This window comes from Hemitrygon akajei, chromosome 8, assembly GCF_048418815.1.
Source record: "Hemitrygon akajei chromosome 8, sHemAka1.3, whole genome shotgun sequence".
Classification (NCBI taxonomy): domain Eukaryota; kingdom Metazoa; phylum Chordata; class Chondrichthyes; order Myliobatiformes; family Dasyatidae; genus Hemitrygon; species Hemitrygon akajei.
In genome coordinates, this window is record NC_133131.1 from 125864312 (window position 1) to 125887234 (window position 22923).

A 22923-nucleotide genomic window follows, 5' to 3' on the forward strand; every position below is an offset into this window, starting at 1 on the left:
ACCTATCAACACTTTCATATCACCCTCTATGTATGAGTATGCTCCGCACTGCCCACAACTCCAGTAGTCTTTGTTCATCTGTAAACTTACTGATCATGCTTCCTATATCCACCTCCAAATTATTCATACATTCTAAACAGCAAAGTTCCCAGCACCAATCCCCATGGAATGCCGGTGAAAACTTCCCAGCACCAATCCCCATGGAATGCCGGTGAAAACTTCCCAGCACCAATCCCCAGGGAACGCCGGTGAAAACTGCAATTTCATCTTTGTCAAATCCATCTGCCCAAGATGGATATGCATTTCATTACAACGAGCGTTTGAACAGGCAGCTCCTGTTCTTTTAAGCAATTCAAGTTATCACTGATAGCTAAAGACATTGGTGTGCATCATGATGACACTAAGATTGGGGGAGGAAGAACAGTGAGGAAGGCTACCCATAGCTTGCAAAGTGATCTGGACCAGCCAGAAAAATGGCTGAAAAATGTGAGATGGTATAATGCAGGGAAGTATGAGATGTGCACTTTGGGAAGAGAAACCATAGTAGGATTGATATAATGGATGGGAGAACACTGAGGTGGGGGTAGAACAAAGGGATCTGGGGATACAGATCCACAATTCCTTGGAAGTGTCAACACAGGCAGATAGAGTTGTAAAGAGAGCTTTTGGCACATCAACCTTCATAAATCAGAGTATTAGGTACAGGAGTTGGGATGTTATGTTGAAGTGATATAAGACATTGGTGAGGCCAAATTTGGAGTGGTGAGTGCAGTTGTGATCATTTACCAATAGGAAGGACATCAATAAATTTGAAAGACTGCAGAGGAATTTTCACAAACATTGCTGGGACTTGAAGACCTAAGTTACAGGAATAGGTTGAACTGGTTATGATTTTATTCCCTGAAGTACTGGAGAATGTGTGGAAATCTTATTGAAGTATACAGAATTGGTTCCTTGAGGTTGTCAAAACTGGAAGGAGGTAGTGGGGATAAGCTCCCACTCACTATTAAATGCTCCCATTGGCGTGCAACTCAATTAGTTTCTGACAACCAAGTCCAAATCCCTGGCCTTCATGTGTGGCTTAGCTACTAATCCTGGCGGAATCGTTTCTACTGATGGGAGAAGGGGCAAAGGTGGGTTGCTGGTGCCTAAAAACCCAGTCACTCTGGGGAGATCAGCCATGGCTGGCAGATCAGCTAGGAGAAAACTAATTTCAAAACTACACCGCCTTGTGTCTATACGACTCATGGGGAATGCTTTGGGAGCAAACCCCCAAGGAAAAATCCAGAGCTAGAGTCCCTAAGGCAGTCCTGCTTTGAGTTCAATGCTGACTGGCAACTCTTGTGATGCCACTGGTCCCAAACTGTATCAGTCTCTGCTGCTCCTATGGTTTCATATACCACATGGAGATGGGGAGCCTGCTGCACGGACCACAGCTTGCTCCCCATATTGTACTGCCCTGGCCTGCGTACTGGCTTGCATATTGACTTCAACAGCGAGGACACAACATCCATGGTCGACCCCAAACAATGGAGGCCAAGATATGAAGTTATGAGGGACAGAGGTAGGGTGAATACATATAGGCTGCTTGGATAAGACAAGAACTACAGGTTATATGCTTAGGGTGAAAGGTGACATGTTTAAGGGGAATCTGAGGAAGAATTGCTTCATGTAGAAACATAGAAAATCGGTGCAGGAGTAGGCCATTCAGCCCTTCGAGCCTGCACCGCAATTCAGTATGATCATGGCTGATCATCCAACTCAGAACCCTGTACCTGCTTTCTCTCCATACCCCCTGATCCCTTTAGCCACAAGGGCCATATCTAACTTCCTCTTAAATATAGTCAATGAACTGGCCTCAACTGTTTCCTGTGGCAGAGAATTCCACAGATTCACCACTCTCTGTGTGAAGAAGTTTTTCCTCATCTCGGTCCTAAAAGGCTTCCCCTTTATCCTTAAACTGTGACCCCTCATTCTGGACTCCCCCAACATCGGAAACAATCTTCCTGCATCTAGCCTGTCCAATCCCTTTAGAATTTTATACGTTTCAATAAGATCCCCCCTCAATCTTCTAAATTCCGTTGAGTATAAGCCTAGTCGATCCAGTCTTTCTTCATATGAAAGTCCTGCCATCCCAGGAATCAATCTGGTGAACCTTCTCTGTACTCCCTCTATGGCAAGAATGTCTTTCCTTGAAGAGGGTGGTGTGAGTGTGGAATAAGCTGCCAGCGGGTATGGTAGGTGTGGGTTCAATTTAAGATAAGTTAGGATAGAAAAGAGGGGTATGGAGGGCTATGGTCTGGGTGCAAGTAGATAGCACTAGATGGAGGATCAGACCAGTACAGACTAGATGGACCGAAGGGCCTGCTTCTAAGTTGCAGTGCTTTATGTGAAAGTATAAGGCATGTATTTTACAAAAGTAACCATATAACATATTCAAACTAATGTCTATTTCACAGGTAAATACAACCACTAACAGCAAGAGTATCAATTTTTTGTTTTAGACAGAGAAACATTGGAAGAATTTGGTTGTACTAAATGAAACTCTTTACATGATAATATTAGAGAATAGTGCAGTAAAACACAAAATATCGATGTTCCTCAATACCAAAGCCACCCTGTCCCTGATTTTGTGAGAAAAAGTGCAATGACTAAAATCTATCAACCATTTAATTTTTGGTTTCTTTATTACAGAATTTCACAACCAAGTATAATAATTAACATGAAGTCAGGCTTCAATATTGAAGAGCTAAAAAGCTTTATTTTTAACATTACAGTAATCAGCTTACACACTGATGACTAAATTTTTTTAAAATAATACTTGGTTACTGCACAACTGGTAGCAAATATGAAGCAACTTTGTCTTATTCTGATATTTTATCACAATATACCAGTATATTTAACATAAGACTACAAGATCATAAGATGTAGGAACAGAATTAGGCCATTTAGCCCATCAATTTTTCTCTGCCAAAAGCAAGTTCTGCCCCAACACTCTCGCATTTCTGGAATTCTGCTAGCATCTTCCATAGTGGAGAATGATTCAAAATACTTACTAAGTTCCTCTGCCATTTCCTTGTCCCTCAAAATGACCGCTCCAGTGTCATTTTCCAGCAGTCCACTATCTACTCTTGTCTTTCTTTCACTCTTTATATATGAGAAAGCTTTTTGTGTCTATTTTATACTATTGGCTAACTTACCTTCATAATTCATATTTACTCTATAAGTTATTTAGCTGCCTTCTGTTGGTTTTTAAAAGTTTCCCAACCCTCTACCTTCCCATTAATTTTTGCTATATAATAAGCCCCCCCTTTTGCTTTTATATCTTTGTCTTCCTTTGCCAGCCACAGTTGCCTCATCATCCTTTTAGAATACTTCTTCAACTTTGTGATGTATATATCCTATGCCTACACCTTCCGAATTTCTGCCATAAACAACTGCCTCTGTTCTGCCATCATCCCTGCTAGTGTCCCCTTCCAATCAAATTTCGGCCAGCTCCTCTCTCATTCCTCTTAATCCCTTTGCTCCACTGTAATACTGATACATTCAATTGTATCTTCTCCTTCTCAAACTGTAGAATGGATTCTATTATATTATGGTCACTGCTTCCTAAGGATTCTTTAACCTTAAGCTTCCCAGTCAAACCTGGTTCACTACACACCCAATCCAGAATTGCCATTGCCCTCGTGGGCTCAGCCACATGCTGCTCTAAAAAGCCATGTTTCTACTAAACCCCTCTCTTGCGATCGAGCACCAACTGAATTTTCTCAATCTGCCTGCATATTGAAATCCCCATGACTATTGCAACGTTGCCCTTTTTAACTTGCCTTGTACATCTCCCTTGTAATTTTTAGCTCACATCCTGGCAACAGTTCAGAGGCCTGTATATAGCTTGCGTCAGGGGCTTTTCACCCTTTAGTTTTTTAAAAACTACCCACAAGGATTCTACATCTTCCAATCCTATGTCTCCCAATTCCAAGGATTTGATTTCATTTTGTATCAATAGAGCTCTTCTGCCTACCTGCCTGCCCGTTCGATACGAGTGTATTCTTGGAAGTTAAGGTCCCAACTGTGACCTTCTTTCAGCCATGACTCAGCGATACCCACAGAATCAAACCTGCCACAAGATAACCTACTTGGTATAGTGTGTGTTTAAATATAACTCCTTCAATCCTGTAATCATCACCCTTTTTGATTTTGGCCTCATTACACTTTAACTCATCCTACTGCCTGCTACTTTACCCCATCATCTGCCTGTCCTTCCTCACAATCTCACTACACACCGCATCAAGTTGTATACCAACTACCCATCCTTAGCCCCATCACTCTGGTTTCCAACCTGCTGACAAATTTGTTTAGACCCTCCCCAACAATGCTTGCTAACTACGAGAATATTGATTCTCCTTGGGTTCAAGGGTAATCCGTCCTTTTTGTACGGGTCGTACCTTCCCCAGAAAAGCTCCCAATGAACCAGAAATCTGAAACCCTGCCCTTTACACTAATTTCTCAACCACACATTCATCACTGTTACTATTGCTGGCGAGGAGGTGGATGTGGTGAGGGCCTACAAGTACTTGGGGGTGCACCTGGATGATAGACTTGAGAGGAGCACCAGCACAGAGGCTGTGTATAAGAAGGGTCAGAGTTGCCTCTACTTCCTGAGGAGACTGGGGTCCTTTGGAGTACACAGGCCATCCCTTCACATGTTCAATCTTCTACATGTTGCTGTGCTGGGGCAGTGGCATCAACATGGGTGATGTCAACAGGCTCAATAAACTGATTAGAAAGGCTGGCTGTTATAGGAGTCAAACTAGACATACTAGAGGCTGTGGTAGAACAAAGGACCCTACGGAAAATCCTGGCAATTTTGGACAATGTTTCTCACCCTCTGCATGCCACTTTGGCTGAAAAGAGGAGCACTTTTAATAGACTAAGAAAGCCCCACTACTCCAAAGAGCACTATATGAGGTCATTCTTACCCTCAACCGTTAGGCTCTATAATGAGACAACCTGCAGCTGGGGAAGTGATGACCCCCTCCTTTTGGACTGTTTGAGGTAACTTATTTTTTATTTTTTCTTACTTCTCTTCTGATATTTGTATATTTGTGCACTTGTAATGCTACTGTGACACTGTAATTTCCTTTGGGACCAATAAAGTATCTATCTATCCACCAAATCGTCCTGTTCTTACCCTCACTGGCATGTGGCACAGGCAGCAATCCAGAGATTTGTACTCTGAAGGTCCTGCTTTTCAGCTCATTGCCTAACTCCCTATATTCTCTCTTCAGGAACTTCTCCTTTTCCTTCCTGTCATTGGAACCAATATGTACCACAACTTCTGGCTGTTCACCCTCCCTCTTTTGAATGCTGTGGACCCAGTCCAAGACATCTGTGACCCTGGCGCCTGGGAATAAACATACCATCTGGTTATCTTTTTCATGTCCCCAGAATCTGCTCTCTTCTCCTCTAGATATGGAATCCCCTATCACTAATGCACTCCTCTTCTCCCATTCCCTTCTCAGCCAGAGACATTCTCAGTGCTAGAGACCTGGTTGCTGCAGCTTCCGCCTGGTAGGTCAACCTCCCACCCCGCTCAGCTGTATCCAAAGCAGTAGACTTATTACTGAGGGGAACAATGTATTCTGCACTGGCTGCCTATTCCCTCTCACTCTCCTGACAGTCACACACGTACCTGCCTCCTGCAAAAAAACTACCTTCCTGTAGTTCATCTATCACATCCTCATTTTCTGCATGAGCCGAAGGTCATCCAGCAGTGGCTGCTGTTCCTCAACACAGTCTCTAAGGAGCTGCTGCTCGATGCACTTCATGCAGATGTAATATCAGGGAGATTAGAGGACTCCTGAATTTCCCACATCTCACTCAAGGAACATACCATTATCTCCAGATCCTTTCTCAGTGCACTAGCTATGTACTATCAGGAAAAAAAAACTTACTAGAAACTTTCTTACTTACCTACTTAGAATCTCCACCTATGCTTGCCCAAGCTTAAGTAATGTAGTACAACATTTGTACAGTATATACTTCATATATTTAAACAAATCAATGAGAAACAATTAATGTGAAGAAAGATTTCCAGAATAAAGGGTGTGCATACAAAGATAAACATGCTTTCCATATATACATAAGTTATAATACTCGGTTGCAAGTTCTATTCATGCAAGTGATCTCTATGGGGTCACTGTTGATCTTCCACTTCATGCATTGATCTTTTTGCTGGCACCTCATTTTCCACAGCATCAGTAGAAAGAGAGAGATCCATTTGATATTTCGACTTCCATTCCCATCCTCTTCGAATTCTACCCAACCTTTTTGCAAGGCACGGGAATAGAAATATTGTTTTGCATAGCAAAACAATAATAGGCAAAAAAACTGCAATTATAAACGTTGGTGGTGTATACCAGACGAAGTACTTGAGCTCCACCCATTTTCTCCAAGCATACACGAGAGCATGAAGAGTACATAGGAATAATGCGCAATATCCCATCTTGGACTGTAACAGAGACATGGCATAGATATGTTAAGGTCTTGGTTAAAATAAGCTTTACTGCTATAAAAAGTGAGTTTCATCTAGATGCCACACACGGGGGTGTACAAGATAAATGCTTCTCCGAGGAGGATTATATCGAGATAAAATGTAAGTTCTCCAAATGTGATCGATATTGGTATACATTTATTGCATCAGTTTATGTTGTTAAACCTATGTAGCTGTCATTTATGTCTGGAGCCAAAACATTGTGTACAATCATTTGGACTGCTTGAAATTTTCTGACATTATTAGATCTGGTGATTATATAAAGGAGTCCATGTAATGATATCTAGAACGGCTTTGTTTTACATACTATTAAGATCAACTCTACCGATATTCAATGGTCAAACTTGATGTTTGCCCATGGATATCATGTCATCCTGGGCATCCATAATTTTGCTACATTAGCCAGTGGAGATTTACAAATATTTGGTTAGCAATAATCTCTTACTGATCTTCTATAAGCACTAGAGAGAAAACTTGGGTCTTCTATTTCTCCAGAACTACATTTTTAGTTAATTATCTGTAGATATGTAATCCAGTGTATTTCCTCATTCCATGGCTATGGTATCCTTCTCAAATATACGCAAGCCATTTGATAATGGTTAAAGAGTTACCTGTATACATTGGAATTCTCTCCAATTCAGTGTATTACTGACAGAAGGAACTGAAGTCACAGCCAATATAGCAAGAATTGCGAGACCTAAAATTCCTAAAGAAACATAAATTTCCATTCTCCAGACATCATCTTCAATCCAGGCATTTTCTTTGTTTTCTTTCACCTGTTATAGCAATATGCAAATAATTATTTAAGACTTAAACATTGACATACATTATTCAGAAATATAGCTGAAAATACTCTGTAAATGTAAGTTCTTTGTAGTCACAAAATATTGTAATATTAAACTATAGAAACTGTTGTATTAATAAATACATGCTTTATTTTTGAAGAGCTGCTCCCATTATAAATTCTCCCATAAATTAAGTCCTAAACATCCTGCTGATTCTTAGGTGGTAACTATGGGCTATAACCAGCACATAATCTTGCATCCTGCAATTATCTAGCAAGGTAGGAGGTTCTACGCAGCCTTGCAATTTACAGATAATCTTAGAGAACAACTCTGAAGACTTCTGAATCTAGAAGGCCCAGCTTTGCTTTGCCCCGTCTTGTCATAAGTGGTAACAGTCTGGACTAGCTTATGTTCTGGGTACCAAGGATGATGATGTAGTGGCAGTTCTGATATGAAAATCATCATCCTGAGAGAACAAGGCTGGTTCTTGGTGAATGAAGGCAATTCTAAATCTCTGAGATGGTTGCTCAGCAATCTTGGTAACTTGTTGGAGAACTGTTGGAAGACATATGACAGGAGTGCAGTGATATTCTCAAGCCCTTTTTGAACACCAGTTTTCAGAGCTGTAACGAAAACAGTCTGAAACTACATAGCAGATTTTGCTGATTTCACTGCAGCAGCCCAGACACTGGGTCCTTTCTGCTTATGCCACATTGGAAGCAGACACATTAGCAAGCAAATACCAAAAGCCATTTGCTGGAAATGATGGGCTCCAGATTCTCCTCTTTCTTGACATCTCATGCATGCTTGGAGTCAAACCTGTCACTAGAGCAAGCAGTTAATTATGAACATCCAAGAACCAGTGGCCGTAGTTTGTTATTTTGAAAGCTTCAATGGAGTCTTCTCTAGAGCAGAACACATGGGAGATAGCTGGAATAGACTTTCTCCTATACTGCTGCAATGACTCAACAGCCACAGATTCTTCTTCTAATCTATCCTCTGGTAGGTGACGTATCAGTATTTGACCTAGCAGTGTTCAAGACAGGATTGGGTGATGGAGCACGATTGCTGTTGTCTTATTATCTGCAACATAACCAGGTGAGAATCGCTGCTCATTGCAGAGAAGACTCTAAAGCAAGGGTGTGGTGAAGGGAGCATGCAATGTTTGCAGTTTCAACAACTTACAGGTCAGGATTGATTGTGGGTGAGAGAAGAGGCTTTAGGGATGAGAATATTGTCACGCTCAATGGTCTCAGCTTCACCACAGTCCGTGGATTTTGCGGCAACTGCTCCAGTAGAGGGCTGCGTTCTTTCCTCCGGAAGGGAAAACGTCAGTATGACATTGATTGCCCTGTATTTAGAGTCATGGGGCAGAGGGTCATTGGGACAGAATTACATCCCAAAATCTGAATCAGGTTTATTATTACTAACGTACTAACTAACGTCATGAAATGTGATGTTTTGCAACAGCAGTACAGTGAATTACATAAAAAATTACTAAAAGTTACAATAAAAATATTTAAAAATATGTCGTGCAAAAAGAGAGCGAAAGGTAGTGTTCGTGAGTACATTGTCAGTTCTGAAATCTGATGGCAGAGGGGAAGGAGCTGTTTTTAAAACATTGAGTGTGCGTCCTCAGGCTCCTATACTTTCTTCCTGTTGGTAGTAGTGAGAAGAGGGCATGTCCTGGGTGGTAAGGGTCCTTAATTATGGATGCCTCTCCTTCAGACATCACCTATTCAAGAGGGCCTCAATGGTGGGAAGGCTCATACCAAAGATAGAGCTGGCAGAGTTTACAATTCTCTGAAAATTTTTTCAAATCCTGTGCATTGATGCCTCCATACCAGACAGTGATGCAACCAGTCAGAATGCTCTCCATGATACATCTGTAGAATTTTGCTTGGATCTTTAGTGACATACAAACTGTCCTCAAAATACTAGTGAAATATAGCTGCTGGCATGACCTTCTTTGTATTTACATCAATATGCTGGGCCCAGGATAGATCATCAGAGATGTTGACAGCCAGGAATTTGTAGCTGCTCACTAATGCCATGGCTGACCCCTCAATGAGGACTGGTGTGTGTTCTCCTGACTTCCCCTTTCTGAAGTCTACAACTAATTTCTTGGTTTGACATTGGCTGCTACCCCACTCAACCAGCCAATCCATCTCACTCCTGTATGCCTCCTCCTTGCACTCCAGACCATCAGCACTAATAATCAATCATCCATTTATATTAATACTATATTAATCCAATTCATTATTCTTCCCGCATCTCATCAACTGCCCTTAGATTCTACCTGCACCAACAACGGGGACAATTCTCAGAGGCCAGTTAAGCTGTCAACCTGCTCATATTTGGGATGAGAGGAAACCAGAGCATGCAGGGGAGCCCAGCACAACAGGCAGAATGAGCAAATCACACAGGCAGCACGAGAAGTCAAGATTAAACCCAGGCGACCAGCACTGTAGGTGCACAGCTCTACTAGCTATAAGGCCCTCTACAGCCAGTAGTGTGCCTTTCTCTTGTGAGTCAGAGATAAGTTGCTAGTGAGTGTTTTGAAATGATTTTAGGTGATGCGCCTGCCCGAGTTGGAGAGCTGGAAGCATATAGACGTGGATAAGAGGCTTGGAGTAAGCCCCAAGTGATGGGGGATTTGTTCTGCCTGAAAGCAAAGGGAAGCTGCAGATACAATGCAGAAGTCAGAAGTTCAGGTCTGAGTGACAAATGCAGAAATGAGGTTCATTTTAGTGAAACTGACTAAGGAGCAGATATCATCCAGTAGACCAAGAGAACTCCTCTAATTAGCCTGTAGCACCGAAGAGTTAATGTCTCGGATCATTGTCAGGAATAGGCAAGCTGAAGTGACCAACTTGGGAAATATTCACCACAATGACTCATTAATGTATTGTGCAGAAACCAATGTGTATCCCACACCACAAAAAATTCAGAACATTGTTGAAAACTTAACAAAATCCTAGTTGAAAAGAAATAAAGAAGCTAAGGCATTCAGAATTTGAGAACTTATAATATAATCAGAAGTGAAATAACTAGCTTGCTCAACAAATGTCCTTCGTGAAATGAATAACAGCAATGTAGTATTTGTGTGCTTAAATAAAATACTCTTATAAGTACTTACACAAGAAAGGAAGTATTAAGAAAGAAGCAAAAAGAAGTTGGATGGAAGACAAATTTAGGATAGACAAACGATTATTTTGGCAGCAGGGCCATTACAGCAAGGAATAGTGGTTTTTGGAACAGTTTTTCAGATTTTTTTATGATTGAATAAATATCATTAATTATGGTTTGATGGAAGGAAGGAAAGAAAACTGGAAATAATAAGATAATGAATATTCAGGCAAACAAAGGGAGAAGAGAGGTGAGAGAGCATCATGGGCTTGTTTGAAAATACAATATCTTTAAGTCAATTATTGTAATAAGGAGGGTATAGATTGCTAAATGAAAGGACATTTGATTAATTCTGTGAGGCTGTGGAAGGGCATTGTGGCAGCATAACTATGGAACAACAGAAGTTTACAAAAGTTATAAGATAGCCTAGAAAGCATTTACAAAGTCATTCCTGTGGTGATTAATTCACCGAGATTTCAGTAATGCAAACAGAAAATATATTCTTGCAGTGAAAATAAGAGATAGTTTTAGCGTTAATGCAGATGTAGGGTATACATTTTAGATATCAGTAAAAGAACATCAGTAGAAGCTGCTGCAGACTAAGTATGAGGGAAATGAATTGATTAGCAAAGAACTGAGGGCATTAGTTTATCAATGTGGAGTTGTAGAATCTCCCAAACCTTGGCCAGATATGCAGTTATATTGTACAATAGCACGTCTGGATTAATGACAGCAACAATATTGAATGTTTTGCCATTCTTCAGCAGACAGAAGCTACATGAAAGTGATGGAAGAAGTGCACCAACATCTCCCCAGCCTGTCAGGTAATTTCTGTCCTATCTGTGGAATGGAAGAGCCTCCAAATCCTCCATTGGCTTCATCATTCACCCCAAAACCCACAAAGCTGGAGACAAGGCCTACAAAGACAGTTTGCTATCATCCATCTTCATGGACACAAAACTTATGATTTTGTTGATATCATTAACAATAGCATGTTGATGAAAAGAACAAAGGATATTAAACTCTAAACTCTCAATCAGTTCAAATTAAATATCTGAGATTTAAAAAAAATCAGAATTCAAATTACAGTAAGCAAATTAAAACCATGGCTTCGGTTAATCAATGTCCACAACCTCATGAACTTTTACTCCACCTGTTCACAACCATTACACATATCACATAATTAGGTGTAAGGAAAAGAACAAGGAGAGAAAGGAGGACAGGAATGGGCTCGTGTCCAGGGAGAGGAGAGAGTGAATTGATCAGTGAGACATTAAGCACACATGAGGCTGGAGATATGCTTTCAGAAGATTAGTAAGAGTGGGGGCTGAAGAGCACGAGTTCTGAGAATGAAATTGGAGGGGAGTGAATAGCGACAACAAGGAAGATGCTCATGGTCCCAAGGACTTTACGGTATGGAGTGTGGATTGGGGGCAAACAGTTGGTCAATGGCAATCTCTTTAAAAATAATTGTCCAGCTGGAAGACGACGCACACCTCAGACTTGACAGAAGCAGATTAAATGAGGCCGCATCCTCTTTAAATAATGTCAAACATACCTCAGTCTTCAATCAGAGTAGCTGTAAGGGTCTGTGGTAACTTGTAGGATATGAAGCCTGCCCAATCTTAACTCAAAATTATTTTGCATGAGTGATTTCATAACATGCATGACTCACTATATCATCTTACACATTGAAGATCTGCAGAACAAAATCCAGAAAGGCAGTATTGGTGCACTGTGTACTTAGTCACATTTAGCAATAGAGTTTCTGGTAAAGTTCCATTGCAAGGCACACAAAAAATAGTGTGTTACACAATAGAACTTCAAGGTCTTCCATGCCCCACTTGGGCTGAGATCCAGTTTATGTTGATCAGAACAAACTACAGGAGGATTAATACAACAGCATGAAATGACTGAGTAGTCATCATCTCTAAAGGAGGAAGCATTATAATGTCCACAAATAGGCACAGGCAAATTTAATCCTATAATTATGTAAAGCAAAATGTTGTATGTGGCTGCATTCTGTGACAACTAGCATTATATCCATGTCTGATGTTAAGCGTTGATCTAAAGAGCAGAAATTAATTCCACTCCCTAGGAAAGTATCAACCTTAATTTTAAAGAGATTTCACAAACTAGCCACATAAAACAAATTCAAACACTCTAATGTTGCAGCTCTTCTTACCTGCTGATAAGCCCAGTTCAGTAATTTATATCTATACGATCTTCTCATAGGATAGCACAGACTGAAGAATGCATGGAGAACAGCATAAAAAAAGCTGAGGAGTCCAAGTTGTTTCCGTGATAACATCCAGCGAGCTAGCCATTGAGGAAACTGTCTATACTTAGTGCCAAAATAAAGTTGTAAAGTAGCTGCCAAAACTCCTGGCAAATAAACTAAAGCCAAAAGTATGATGGCAACAACAGGCAGAACTTTGTTCATGACCAAAATCGGAATTTTATAAAATACATTTTTGTTTTCCATCATAAAGGGATGAATGATGTCCCTGAGCAAAGTGTAAATGAAAACAACTATGGACATGCTTCCAGCCAGTTTGATAGGAAAACACCATTGAGGGAAAAGCTCCAGTTGTCTGTTCAGTTGTTGTGGATATTCAAAGTTATCAAAAGGAAGATGATTAGATGATGCCAAATTTCCTGTTGGTATTCTAGAATTCTGCAAAACAAATTAGCTAGAGTCAATTAACAAATAGACGAGGTGGAATAACAGGTGAAATATTTATCTCAATTTCTCCAGAACAAATGTGCAGTTATGAGGACTCATTTGGGTGCAAGACATGCCTAACTTTCTGTTCGGTATTTAGAACAGCCTCTGTTTCAGCCCTGCCAAAGGCTCTCGGCCCGAAATGTTGACAGTACTTTTTTCCGTAGATGCTGCTGCCTGGCCTCCAGCATTCTGTGCACGTTCCTCGGATTTCCAGCATCCGCAGACTTTCTTTTGTTTCTGTTTCAATCCTACTTGGGCCCACTCTCTCAGCTTATTTTCTGGTAGCTCAAAGACTGCATTGGTACCAATCCTTCATTCGTGCCAAGCTCAGAAGTTTCCTCACTTGCTTCACTTTCCATCTTGCACTTCCCTCCAAATCCATCCACCTCTAGATCTTTTCCTATCTTTCAGCATGTCTCCAGCTCTCTCTCTCTGATAGGTTAACCACCAACATACACTACAAGCCCATGGTATCCAATAGCTATCTTGATGATATTACTTCCCACCCTGTCTCCCCTGGAGATTTCATTCCATTTTCTCATCTCCGTCACCTCCAGCCATTTGCTTCAGTGATGAGACATTGCACTTGGGTGCCCATGAATTGCCACCCTTCTTCCAAAACTATGGCTTTTCCCCCTCTACAATAGTGCACAGAGGTTTTAGCCAAATTTCATCTAATTGCCACACCTGTGTACTCCCCAGGATTTTCAGCTGTGCATGTGTTACCTGGAGGCTGCTTGTGCAGATGATGTTCATATGCAAGATCTGTGTCAGGGTTACTTCAGCATTACTTAAAGGGTTCGTACCCAAGCAGGTGAAAACCCAATGGCTGGGAACCACAAGACCATAAAAAATTGTAAGACAGGAGCAGAATTAGACCATTTGGACCATCGAGTTTGCTCCATCATTCCATCATAGCTGATTTATTATCACTCTTAAAACCATTCTCCTTCCTTCTCCTTATCTCAGTTATGATCCCTTTAAGTAATGTACTTTGGCAGCTCTCTCTTATTCAGGCCTCCTCCCAGATCTTAACCCGTGCCTGAACAATCCCCATCCCAGGTTTGACTACCTGCATCTTATTATCTGTAAATAAGACATCTGCAAAGCTCTGTGCAGGAGTGGAGGCATGAGTCTGAGAGGAATGCACTTCTAAAAAGTGATGTCACAATCATAATGGAATAATTGCCCAAGGTTATATCTTTTGAGGATCTATAATTCCATAAAATGTTAAGTTGTAAAGGCCATTTAATCTACATCAATTACATCAACATTGCAACCAACCACAGATTTGCTCTAACTTTGGCAGTTTCTCTACAGATTGGCACTTTAATCAAACTGTTCTAAATTTACACTATTTCAATATTTGTCTATTTGGACATACTGATTTGTTAATGGTTTAAAAATTTTGTTTAAAGATGTTCTCATTTTTTCATTTATCAATTATTCTGAAGAAACTCATTCAGAGATTACCCCCAAAAATGCTTTGGCAAGTGCCATTTTTCTCCCCATACTATCCCATTACAGTTTAAATTTGTAAGTTCATAGCTGGCTGAAAGTGGCAACACAAGTGGATCAGGTGGTACAGAAGGTATACAACATGCTCGCCTTCATTGAGTGTAACAGGCAGGAAGTCATGGTGCAGCTGTCTAAAACTTTAATCAGGCCACAATTGCGACACTGTGTACAGTTCTGGGCACCACACTATAGGAAGGATGTGGAGGCTTTGGAGAGGATATAGAAGAGTTTAACATGACTTGCCTGGTTTAGAGTGTGTTAGTCATAAGGGGAGGTTGAACAGACTTGGAATGCTTTCACTGGAGTGTTGGTGGCTGAGGGGAGACCAGATGGAAGTATTGTACATACAGTTAAGAAACACAGTTTAGATAGTCAGAATCTTTTGTCAAGGTTGAAAGGTCAATTACTAAAGGTTATTAGTTTAAGTTGAAAGGGAGAAAGTTTAAAAGAGATTTGTGAGGCTTTTCATTTTACTGAGCCACATGCCGGGGAAGTGATGTGTTATGAATGTACCACAGCTCTGAGGGGCCGAAGGGTGCGGGACCAGCCCCCTCCTTCCGGAGAATCGCAAGATCGCTATTAATTCGGGTCGTGGACCCAGGAAATGAGAGACAATGCAACGGATTTGACCATTGTTCTTAGAGGCACCTGTGTGAATTGCAACTCTATAGTACGTGCCAGCTATCAGGGACATGGACGCCCTCGGGCAATGTGGGGTGGGGATCGTATCACCCTACCTTGATTGACATTTACAAATCTGCCAGCCATGATAAAACGGAGACTGCAGGAGGCGGTACTCCAGCGACACACCAGACGGAGACACCATCGCTGATCGTTCCCGTAAGAACGGGAAGCTGCTCGGGAGCCACGTGTGATTTGGCTCCCCTAGCTAGGGAATCGAGTGGCTGATAACCCCGAAAAGGATTCCAAACTGACAACGGGGAACTCACGTTCCCGAACACGATTTGAGTCCAACAGGCTGGCAAGTTTATTTTCTCTCTCCAACCCGTGAACACCCAGCGGTCCCTCAAACGGCTAAAAGCCTTCATGAACTGGCGAGACTTTTTATATTTCCATCGGACAATCGTTTTACCCCTAGACAAATGATAGAGCTACTTCGAATTGTTGATTATTACTATACCCGTGCTTTAGATTGAGTATTGACGACGTATATTATCTGAATGTTTGTATTAACCTTACTTTTGTGCCCCTTTATAAATAAAAACGTTTAAAAATGGTACCATCAGACTTCAGCGGACCTCTCTATCTTTGCTGGTAAGTGACCCAGTTATGGGGTTCATAACAGATGGAACAGATATGATAATGACGCTTAAGGTGCAGTAACAAGCAGGGAATATTGTGGTATGGACCACGTGCAGGTCAAGAGGATTAGTTTAGATTGGCATCATGGATGACACAGGCTTCATAAACTGATGGACTTGTTCCTGCGCTGTAACGTTCTGTTCTATAATTTAATAGATATATTTTGTGATAGCTTATATTAAGTACTATTTTAAGCAGTTGTTTTACTGTAATCATTAAAATACAAGGCAAATTCTTTCTAAGTTGATGTAATTCATGACAGAATTATACAGAAAAACGTGCACATTTAAAATGATAGTCCAAATCCAATGTAAAAACTACAATGAAATATAATACAGGCCATTGTGTACACATCCTGAGTATTAAATCATGACACAAATGCCTTTAGGCAATGTCAAGGCTTAAAATGAACTGTATACAGAAAATACAGTTTGAAATATGTGCCCTTCAAAATATTCACATGAATGCAAATGAGGTAAGACTTGTTAGACCTTATCCACTAAAATAAAAAAAATCAAATGCAAGCTTAAAAGAATTCAGGATTTTTCCTTTCATCCTATTTAGAATGTTGATAATTCTATCCTTGATTTTTTCCCAAAAATCTGCTCAAAACATATTTATCAGCAGTTTTACATAATATTCCTCATGACACCTATTTAGAATTAGGCATAAATCATACCTATGCAAATAGCCTTGGATTAAATTTAAGACACAGAAGTTCTGATTTTTAAGAATGTAGTCGAGGTGACATGAGGTACATGACCTCACATGATCTCACTGTTCTACTGACTCATTTACATTTTATGGATTGTCATTGGCTGAGCACAACAATGGAAACTTAATTCACACTGGTATATTGGACAACAAACAGGAAAAGAAAACCGATCTCACTACGGTGACTAGTGGTGTGCCTCAGGGATCTGTACTGGGTCCAATGTTGTTTGTCATATACATTAATGATCTGGATGATGGGGTGGTAAATTGGATTAGTAAGTATGCAGATGATACTAAGATAGGTGGCGTTGTGGATAATGAAGTAGGTTTTCAAAGCTTGCAGAGAGATTTAGGCCAGTTAGAAGAGTGGGCTGAAAGATGGCAGATGGAGTTTAATGCTGATAAGTGTGAGGTGCTACATTTTGGTAGGACTAATCCAAATAGGACATACATGGTAAATGGTAGGGCACTGAGGAATGCAGTAGAATAGAGTTATCTAGGAATAATGGTGCATAGTTCCCTGAAGGTGGAATCTCATATGGATAGGGTGGTGAAGAAAGCTTTTGGTATGCTGGCCTTTATAAATCAGAGCATTGAGTATAGGAGTTGGGATGTAATGTTAAAATTGCACCGAATTATAGGAAAGATGTCAACAAAATAGAGTACAGAGGAGATTTACTAGAATGTTACCTGGGTTTCAGCACCTAAGTTACAGAGAAAGGTTGAACAAGTTAGGTCTTTATTCTTTGGAGCGTAGAAGGTTGAGTGGGGACTAGATAGAGGTATTTAAAATTATGAGGGGGATAGACAGAGTTGACGTGGATAGGCTTTTTCCATTGAGAGTAGGGGAGATTTAAACAAGAGGACGTGAGTTGAGAATTAAGGGGCAAAAGTTTAGGGGTAACACGAGGGGGAACTTCTTTACTCATTGAGTGGTAGCTGTGTGGAACGAGCTTCCAGTAGAAGTGGTAGAGGCAGGTTCAATTTTGTCATTTAAAAAAAAAATTGGATAGGTATATGGACAGGAAAGGAATGGAGGGTTATGGGCTGAGTGCAGGTAGGTGGGACTTGGTGAGAGTAAGCATTCGGCACGGTCTAGAAGCGCCGAGATGGCCTGTTTCCATGCTGTAATTGTTATATGGTTATATGGTTACTGGCTCATTGCTTATGCAATTGTTTCCTCTTAACTGTGTATACAATATCATCCATTTACATTATAGCTAAAATAAAATTTATTTAAAAAATATATTACTTCTGTTCATAAAAATATATCTATGGGAAATATTCATAAATTAAACAAAAGCTTTGTGAATTAACCTGCTAAATTATGACTAGAGAATTTACATAATTCATTGCGACTTGCATTGACCTACTCAGTGCAGATTTGCCTGCTTTCCTGGGCACGTCACTGCCATTTGGCATCGGTCTTGTGGGGAGACCTGCAGTGCAGTGGAGGTACAGACGAGTGAGCATCTGCCTCCCCTCACAACATCGCAGCAGCAACATACAAGCACGGGCATCCAAAATAGATGATAGTGGTTGGTTCTCTACAGAACTGCTGCCTGTGAGCATACATGAATAGGCTCCATGTGGCGTCTATAACACTGTACTTCTCAGATTTATAGTGGGAGTCTGTAAGACTGGAATTTCAGACCATTAGAAGTCAAGTTGAAATAAGACATCTGGTGCCATGTGCCTGTTTTACTATCCAATAAAATCACAAATGATTCTTTAGATCACTGCCAATATGCAGGCTCAACAAGCAATTAGGAAGGCAAACAGTAGGATTGTCTTTGTTGCAAGAGGCTTTGAGTACAAGAGCAGAAACACCATTCTCTAACTGCACCGACCTAGTGAGACTGGAACTGCGTATATAGTTGAACTCCCAGTAGAACAGAGGAGATGCATCTGATCAAGAAAGTGCAGTGAAGATGTACCAGATTGATATGTGAAATGGTAGGATTGTCAATTGTAGCGATATATCATGGAGACTGGGTCTCTAATCTCCAAGTTTCAGATAGGGAGCTGATGCTTCTTCTGTCTGCGGTGTCCATATCTGGGGGTGGGGTGGGGGGAGGAATGGTCACAGATTCAGGGTGATGGCATGAGAAGAAATTTCTTTATCTGGGGGATGCTGATGGAGAGATTCTAGGGGAGGTTCATGAGAATGATTCCAGAAATGGAAGGGTTAACATATGAGGAGCGTTTGATGACTCTGGGCATGTACTTGCAGGAGCTTAGAAGAACGAGAAACATAGAAACATAGAAAATAGGTGCAGGAGTAGGCCATTCGGCCCTTTGAGCCAACACCGCCATTCAGTATGATCATGGTTGATCATCCAACTCAAAGCCCTGTACCTGCTTTCTCTCCATACCCCCTGATCCCTTTAGCCACAAGGGTCATATCTAACTTCCTCTTAAATATAGCCAATGAACTGGCCTCAACTGTTTCCTGTGGCAGAGAATTCCACAGATTCACCACTCTCTGTGTGAAGAAGTTTTTCCTCATCTCAGTCCTAAAAGGCTTCCCCTTTATCCTTAAACTGTGACCCCTTGCTCTGGACTTCCCCAACATCGGAAACATCTTCCTGCATCTAGCCTGTCCAATCACTTTAGAATTTTATATGTTTCAATAAGATCCCCCCTCAATCTTCTAAATTCCAGTGAGTATAAGCCTAGTCGATCCAGTCTTTCTTCATATGAAAGTCCTGCCATCCCAAGAATCAATCTGGTGAACCTTCTTTGTACTCCTTCTATGGCAAGAATGTCTTTCCTCAGATTAGGGGACCAAAACTGCACACAATATTCTAGGTGCGGTCTCACCAAGGCCTTGTACGACTGCAATAGAACCTCCCTGCTCCTGTACTCAAATCCTTTTGCTATGAATGCCTATGAATGAGGGGGAATATCATTGCAACCTATCAAATATTGAAAGGCCTAGATGGAAAGGATCTGGAGAGGATGTTTCTTGTGGAGGGTAAGTCTTGGAGCAGAAGGCACAAACTCAAAATAGAAGTATGTCCCTTTAGAATAGAGATGAGGAAGAATTTTTTTTTAGCAAAAGAGTGGTGAATCTGTGGAATTCATTGCCACAGCCAGCTATGGAGGCCAGGTGATTGGGTATATAGGTTCATGATTAGTAAGGGTGTCAAAGATACGCAGAGATGGTTGGAGAATGGGTTTAAGAGTAAAATAAATCAGCCATGATGAAATGGCGGAACAGACCCGATTGTCTGAATGGCCTTATTTTGCTCCTATGTCTTATGGAATCTCTGGAATTCTTTACCCAGGAGCCTAAATCATCAGGGGCATTCAAACAGGCAGGAAATAAACATGTGAAAGATCAGGGAATTGAGGTTCTTGAGGAAGTGGCACAAAAGAGGAGTTTATGCCTGGATCAGATTAGCCATGATGAAATTAAGACCATAAGACCATGAGATACAAGAGCAAAATTTGACTATTTGGCCCATTGAGTCTTCTCAACCATTTCATCACAGCTGATCCTTTTCCCCTCTCAGCCCCAATCTCCTGCCTTCTCTCAGTATGCCTACATGCCCTGATCAATCAAGAATCTATCAACCTCTGTCATATGGAAAAACCTGACCTTCACAGCCATCGGTGGCAATGAATTCCACAGATTCTAGGACAAGAGGGCACGACTTCAGTATTGAAGGATGTCCATTTAGAACAGAATTGCATTGGATTTACTTTAGTCAGAGGGTGGTAAATCTGTGGAACTCGTTGCCACGAGTGGCTGTGGAGGCCAAGTCATCGGGTGCATTTAAGGCAGGAATAGACAGGTCCTTGATTAGCCAGGGCATCAAAGGGTATGTGGAGAAGGCAGGGGAGTGGGATAACTGGAAGAATTGGATCAGCCCATGATTGAATGGCGGAGCAGACTCAATGGGCCGAATGGCCCGCTTCTGCTTTTATGGTTATATATGTATATATATTGAAATCTGTCTTGACTAAAGAACCCTTTGGGACAATGACTTGCAAGGTTTCATTCCCCTCTGATTAAGGGAGACTGGGTGCACCTGGTCTTTTCGCTTCAGGTTTATCAGTTTAGGCAAAATTCAGGACTATCACCAATTGTAATTATAGTCACCTTTGGAAAATAAAAAAGCATCTGCTCATATTCAATATTTTTCAGAATGAGGGTCTCAAACTACACCATTGCTTGGAAAAGTTTGCCAAACTTTCAATAAACAATACTTCTGAATGAAATTAGTTCTATTCTGTCTCACCCTTCTTGTGTCATCTGCTCCACACTCCATTGTATACATTTCACTTTCCTTATTGCGTGCAGGGCAAGCACTCTCAACGTCCATTGGGAGTCAGTATTAATACCTGGGAAAAATATCAATAAAACGACGTGCATTATCGCAGGTTCTACCACAAACTCAAACAGAGCATAACGCTTTAAAGCGCCATTACTTTGGCCACAGACAAAAAAGAAGCGATCGCTCAAATATATCTGAAATTGAAACAGTCTAGAACTGGAGACATTTTACAGTTGGATGAAATTGGATAGTCAAATGAAACAAATGTAACTAACACCAGCCGAACCATTCGCGCCGATTCTCCTGTGTGCGGCTAACTCACAATTCCACCGATTTGTCTTTTACCCGAGCACCACCGTGGCGTCGCTGCACGGCGAAAGATAGCAAAGTGGAATAGACAGAGTGAACCAGATTTACTAACTTGTTGCCCCACGCGTTCCCAAGAGCTGTCAGCCGGAATCAAGCATACAAATGAGATAGGGAAAGACCCTTATCAGTTCTAAACTTCCTCGCCTGCAGTGAAACTTACCGGAGTGTAGGTCACGTTCATTCCATCCACTGCCATTCACTTTCTCCAAACCACGCCCTCCTACAACTTGATTGGCCCAGACACCCTGTCAATAACACCCACCCAAAAAGCCAGATTTACTTATTCCAATTTCCGGGTGGCATTGCAAATGGTATCATATCTCTCAGGAGCTGAACTCTCCCGCACCGCAATGTGTCGTACAATAAAAATCAGCAAAAGCTGCCTTCAAATTGAAAACATATGTCCAAGATCCTGAGACCTTAAAAGGCGCTATATAAATGCAAGTCTACATTTCGTACCTGCTCGAATTAATCTTCAACTTTGTACCAGAAATTACAGAGTGATTAATTTCATAGCAACGTAAGTTGTGAGGGAGTTGTTGTTTACCGGCAACAGTGAAGTGTTGCAGTCTCCTTCGGCTTCATAAAAATAACATTTCTAAAATGTCGCATGGTCATTCCCACCTAAAACTGATTTATGGTAGATAATCTCCATTTAAAAAAAACACGCGTATTATCCATCAGTTTCTCAAACACTCGTAATTCCTTCAGATTGTGTGTTTTAGAAAATGTTAAATGATTTCTCATAAACTGATGTCTTAGCCCTTTGCTCTGCATCTGTGCACCCGGGACATCGGGTGAACACACACCAGTCTTCACTGTGGGGTCAGCAGTGGAGCCGCTTCAACTAGTTTCTTGGTATCAGCTTCTGCCAACGTCAGCTTGAGCCAGATGTTGAAGGGTGTGAGGAAAGAGAAATGAGTTCAGTTACTATTACAAGGGAGAAAGTGCTCAAAAAGCTGAAGGACCTAAGGGTACTTAAGACATTTGGAGCAGGTGAACTGCATCCTAGGGTTCTGAAAGAGGTAGCAGTAGAGAACGTGGAGGCATTAGTAATAATCTTTCCAAAAAAAATCATTGGACTCTGGCATGGTGCCAGAAGACTGCAAATTTGCAGACGTCACTCCACTGTTTAAGAAAGGAGGAAGGCAGCAGGAAGGAAATTATAAATCATTTATCATGACCTCAGTGGTTGGGAAGATGTTGGAGTAAATTGTTAAGGATGAGATTATGGAGTATTTGGTAACACAGGACAAGACAGGACAAAGTCAGCATGGTTTCCTTAAGGGAAAATCTGGCCTGATGAAGTTGTTGGAATACTTTGAAAAGATTACAAGTAGGAGATATAGTGGATGCTGTATATTTGGATTTTCAGAAGGCCCTTGACAAGGTGCCACACATGAGGCTACTTACTAAGTTAAGAGCCCATGGTGTTACAGGAAAGTTACTAACGTGGCTGATTGGTAGGAGGCAGCGAGTGGGACTAAAAAGGATCCTTTTCTGGTTGACTGCCAGTGACTA

General features: G+C 41.1%; 1 protein-coding gene across 3 annotated transcripts; it reads right to left on the bottom strand.

The window, feature by feature from the left end:
* Window positions 1–2668: 2668 nt before the first annotated feature.
* On the bottom strand, window positions 2669–21634 carry LOC140732239 (STEAP1 protein-like). Of its 3 annotated transcripts, none has more exons than XM_073054578.1 (5): window positions 21563–21634; window positions 20998–21100; window positions 12653–13144; window positions 7165–7329; window positions 2669–6511 (listed from the first exon to the last, which is right to left on the bottom strand). In XM_073054578.1, exons 2-5 carry the CDS (start codon window positions 21079–21081, stop codon window positions 6197–6199), a joined length of 1056 nt encoding a protein of 351 aa, XP_072910679.1. In that variant the 5' UTR covers window positions 21082–21100; window positions 21563–21634; the 3' UTR covers window positions 2669–6196. The 3 variants fall into 3 exon arrangements, with proteins under 3 accessions (XP_072910679.1, XP_072910678.1, XP_072910680.1); XM_073054577.1 differs by lacking the exon at window positions 21563–21634 and adding an exon at window positions 21455–21558; XM_073054579.1 differs by lacking the exon at window positions 21563–21634 and adding an exon at window positions 21356–21425.
* Between the last annotated feature and the right edge of the window lie 1289 nt (window positions 21635–22923).

Coding starts and splice junctions, on each gene's coding strand:
- LOC140732239 (XM_073054578.1), bottom strand. CDS start 21,081: ATGGACGTTGAGAGTGCTTGCCCTGCACGCAATAAGGAAAGTGAAATG. Junction 7,330..12,652: donor TGAACTGGGCTTATCAGCAG/GTAAGAAGAGCT, acceptor TTGCTATAACAG/GTGAAAGAAAACAAAGAAAA. Junction 6,512..7,164: donor GAGAATTCCAATGTATACAG/GTAACTCTTTAA, acceptor TCTCTGTTACAG/TCCAAGATGGGATATTGCGC.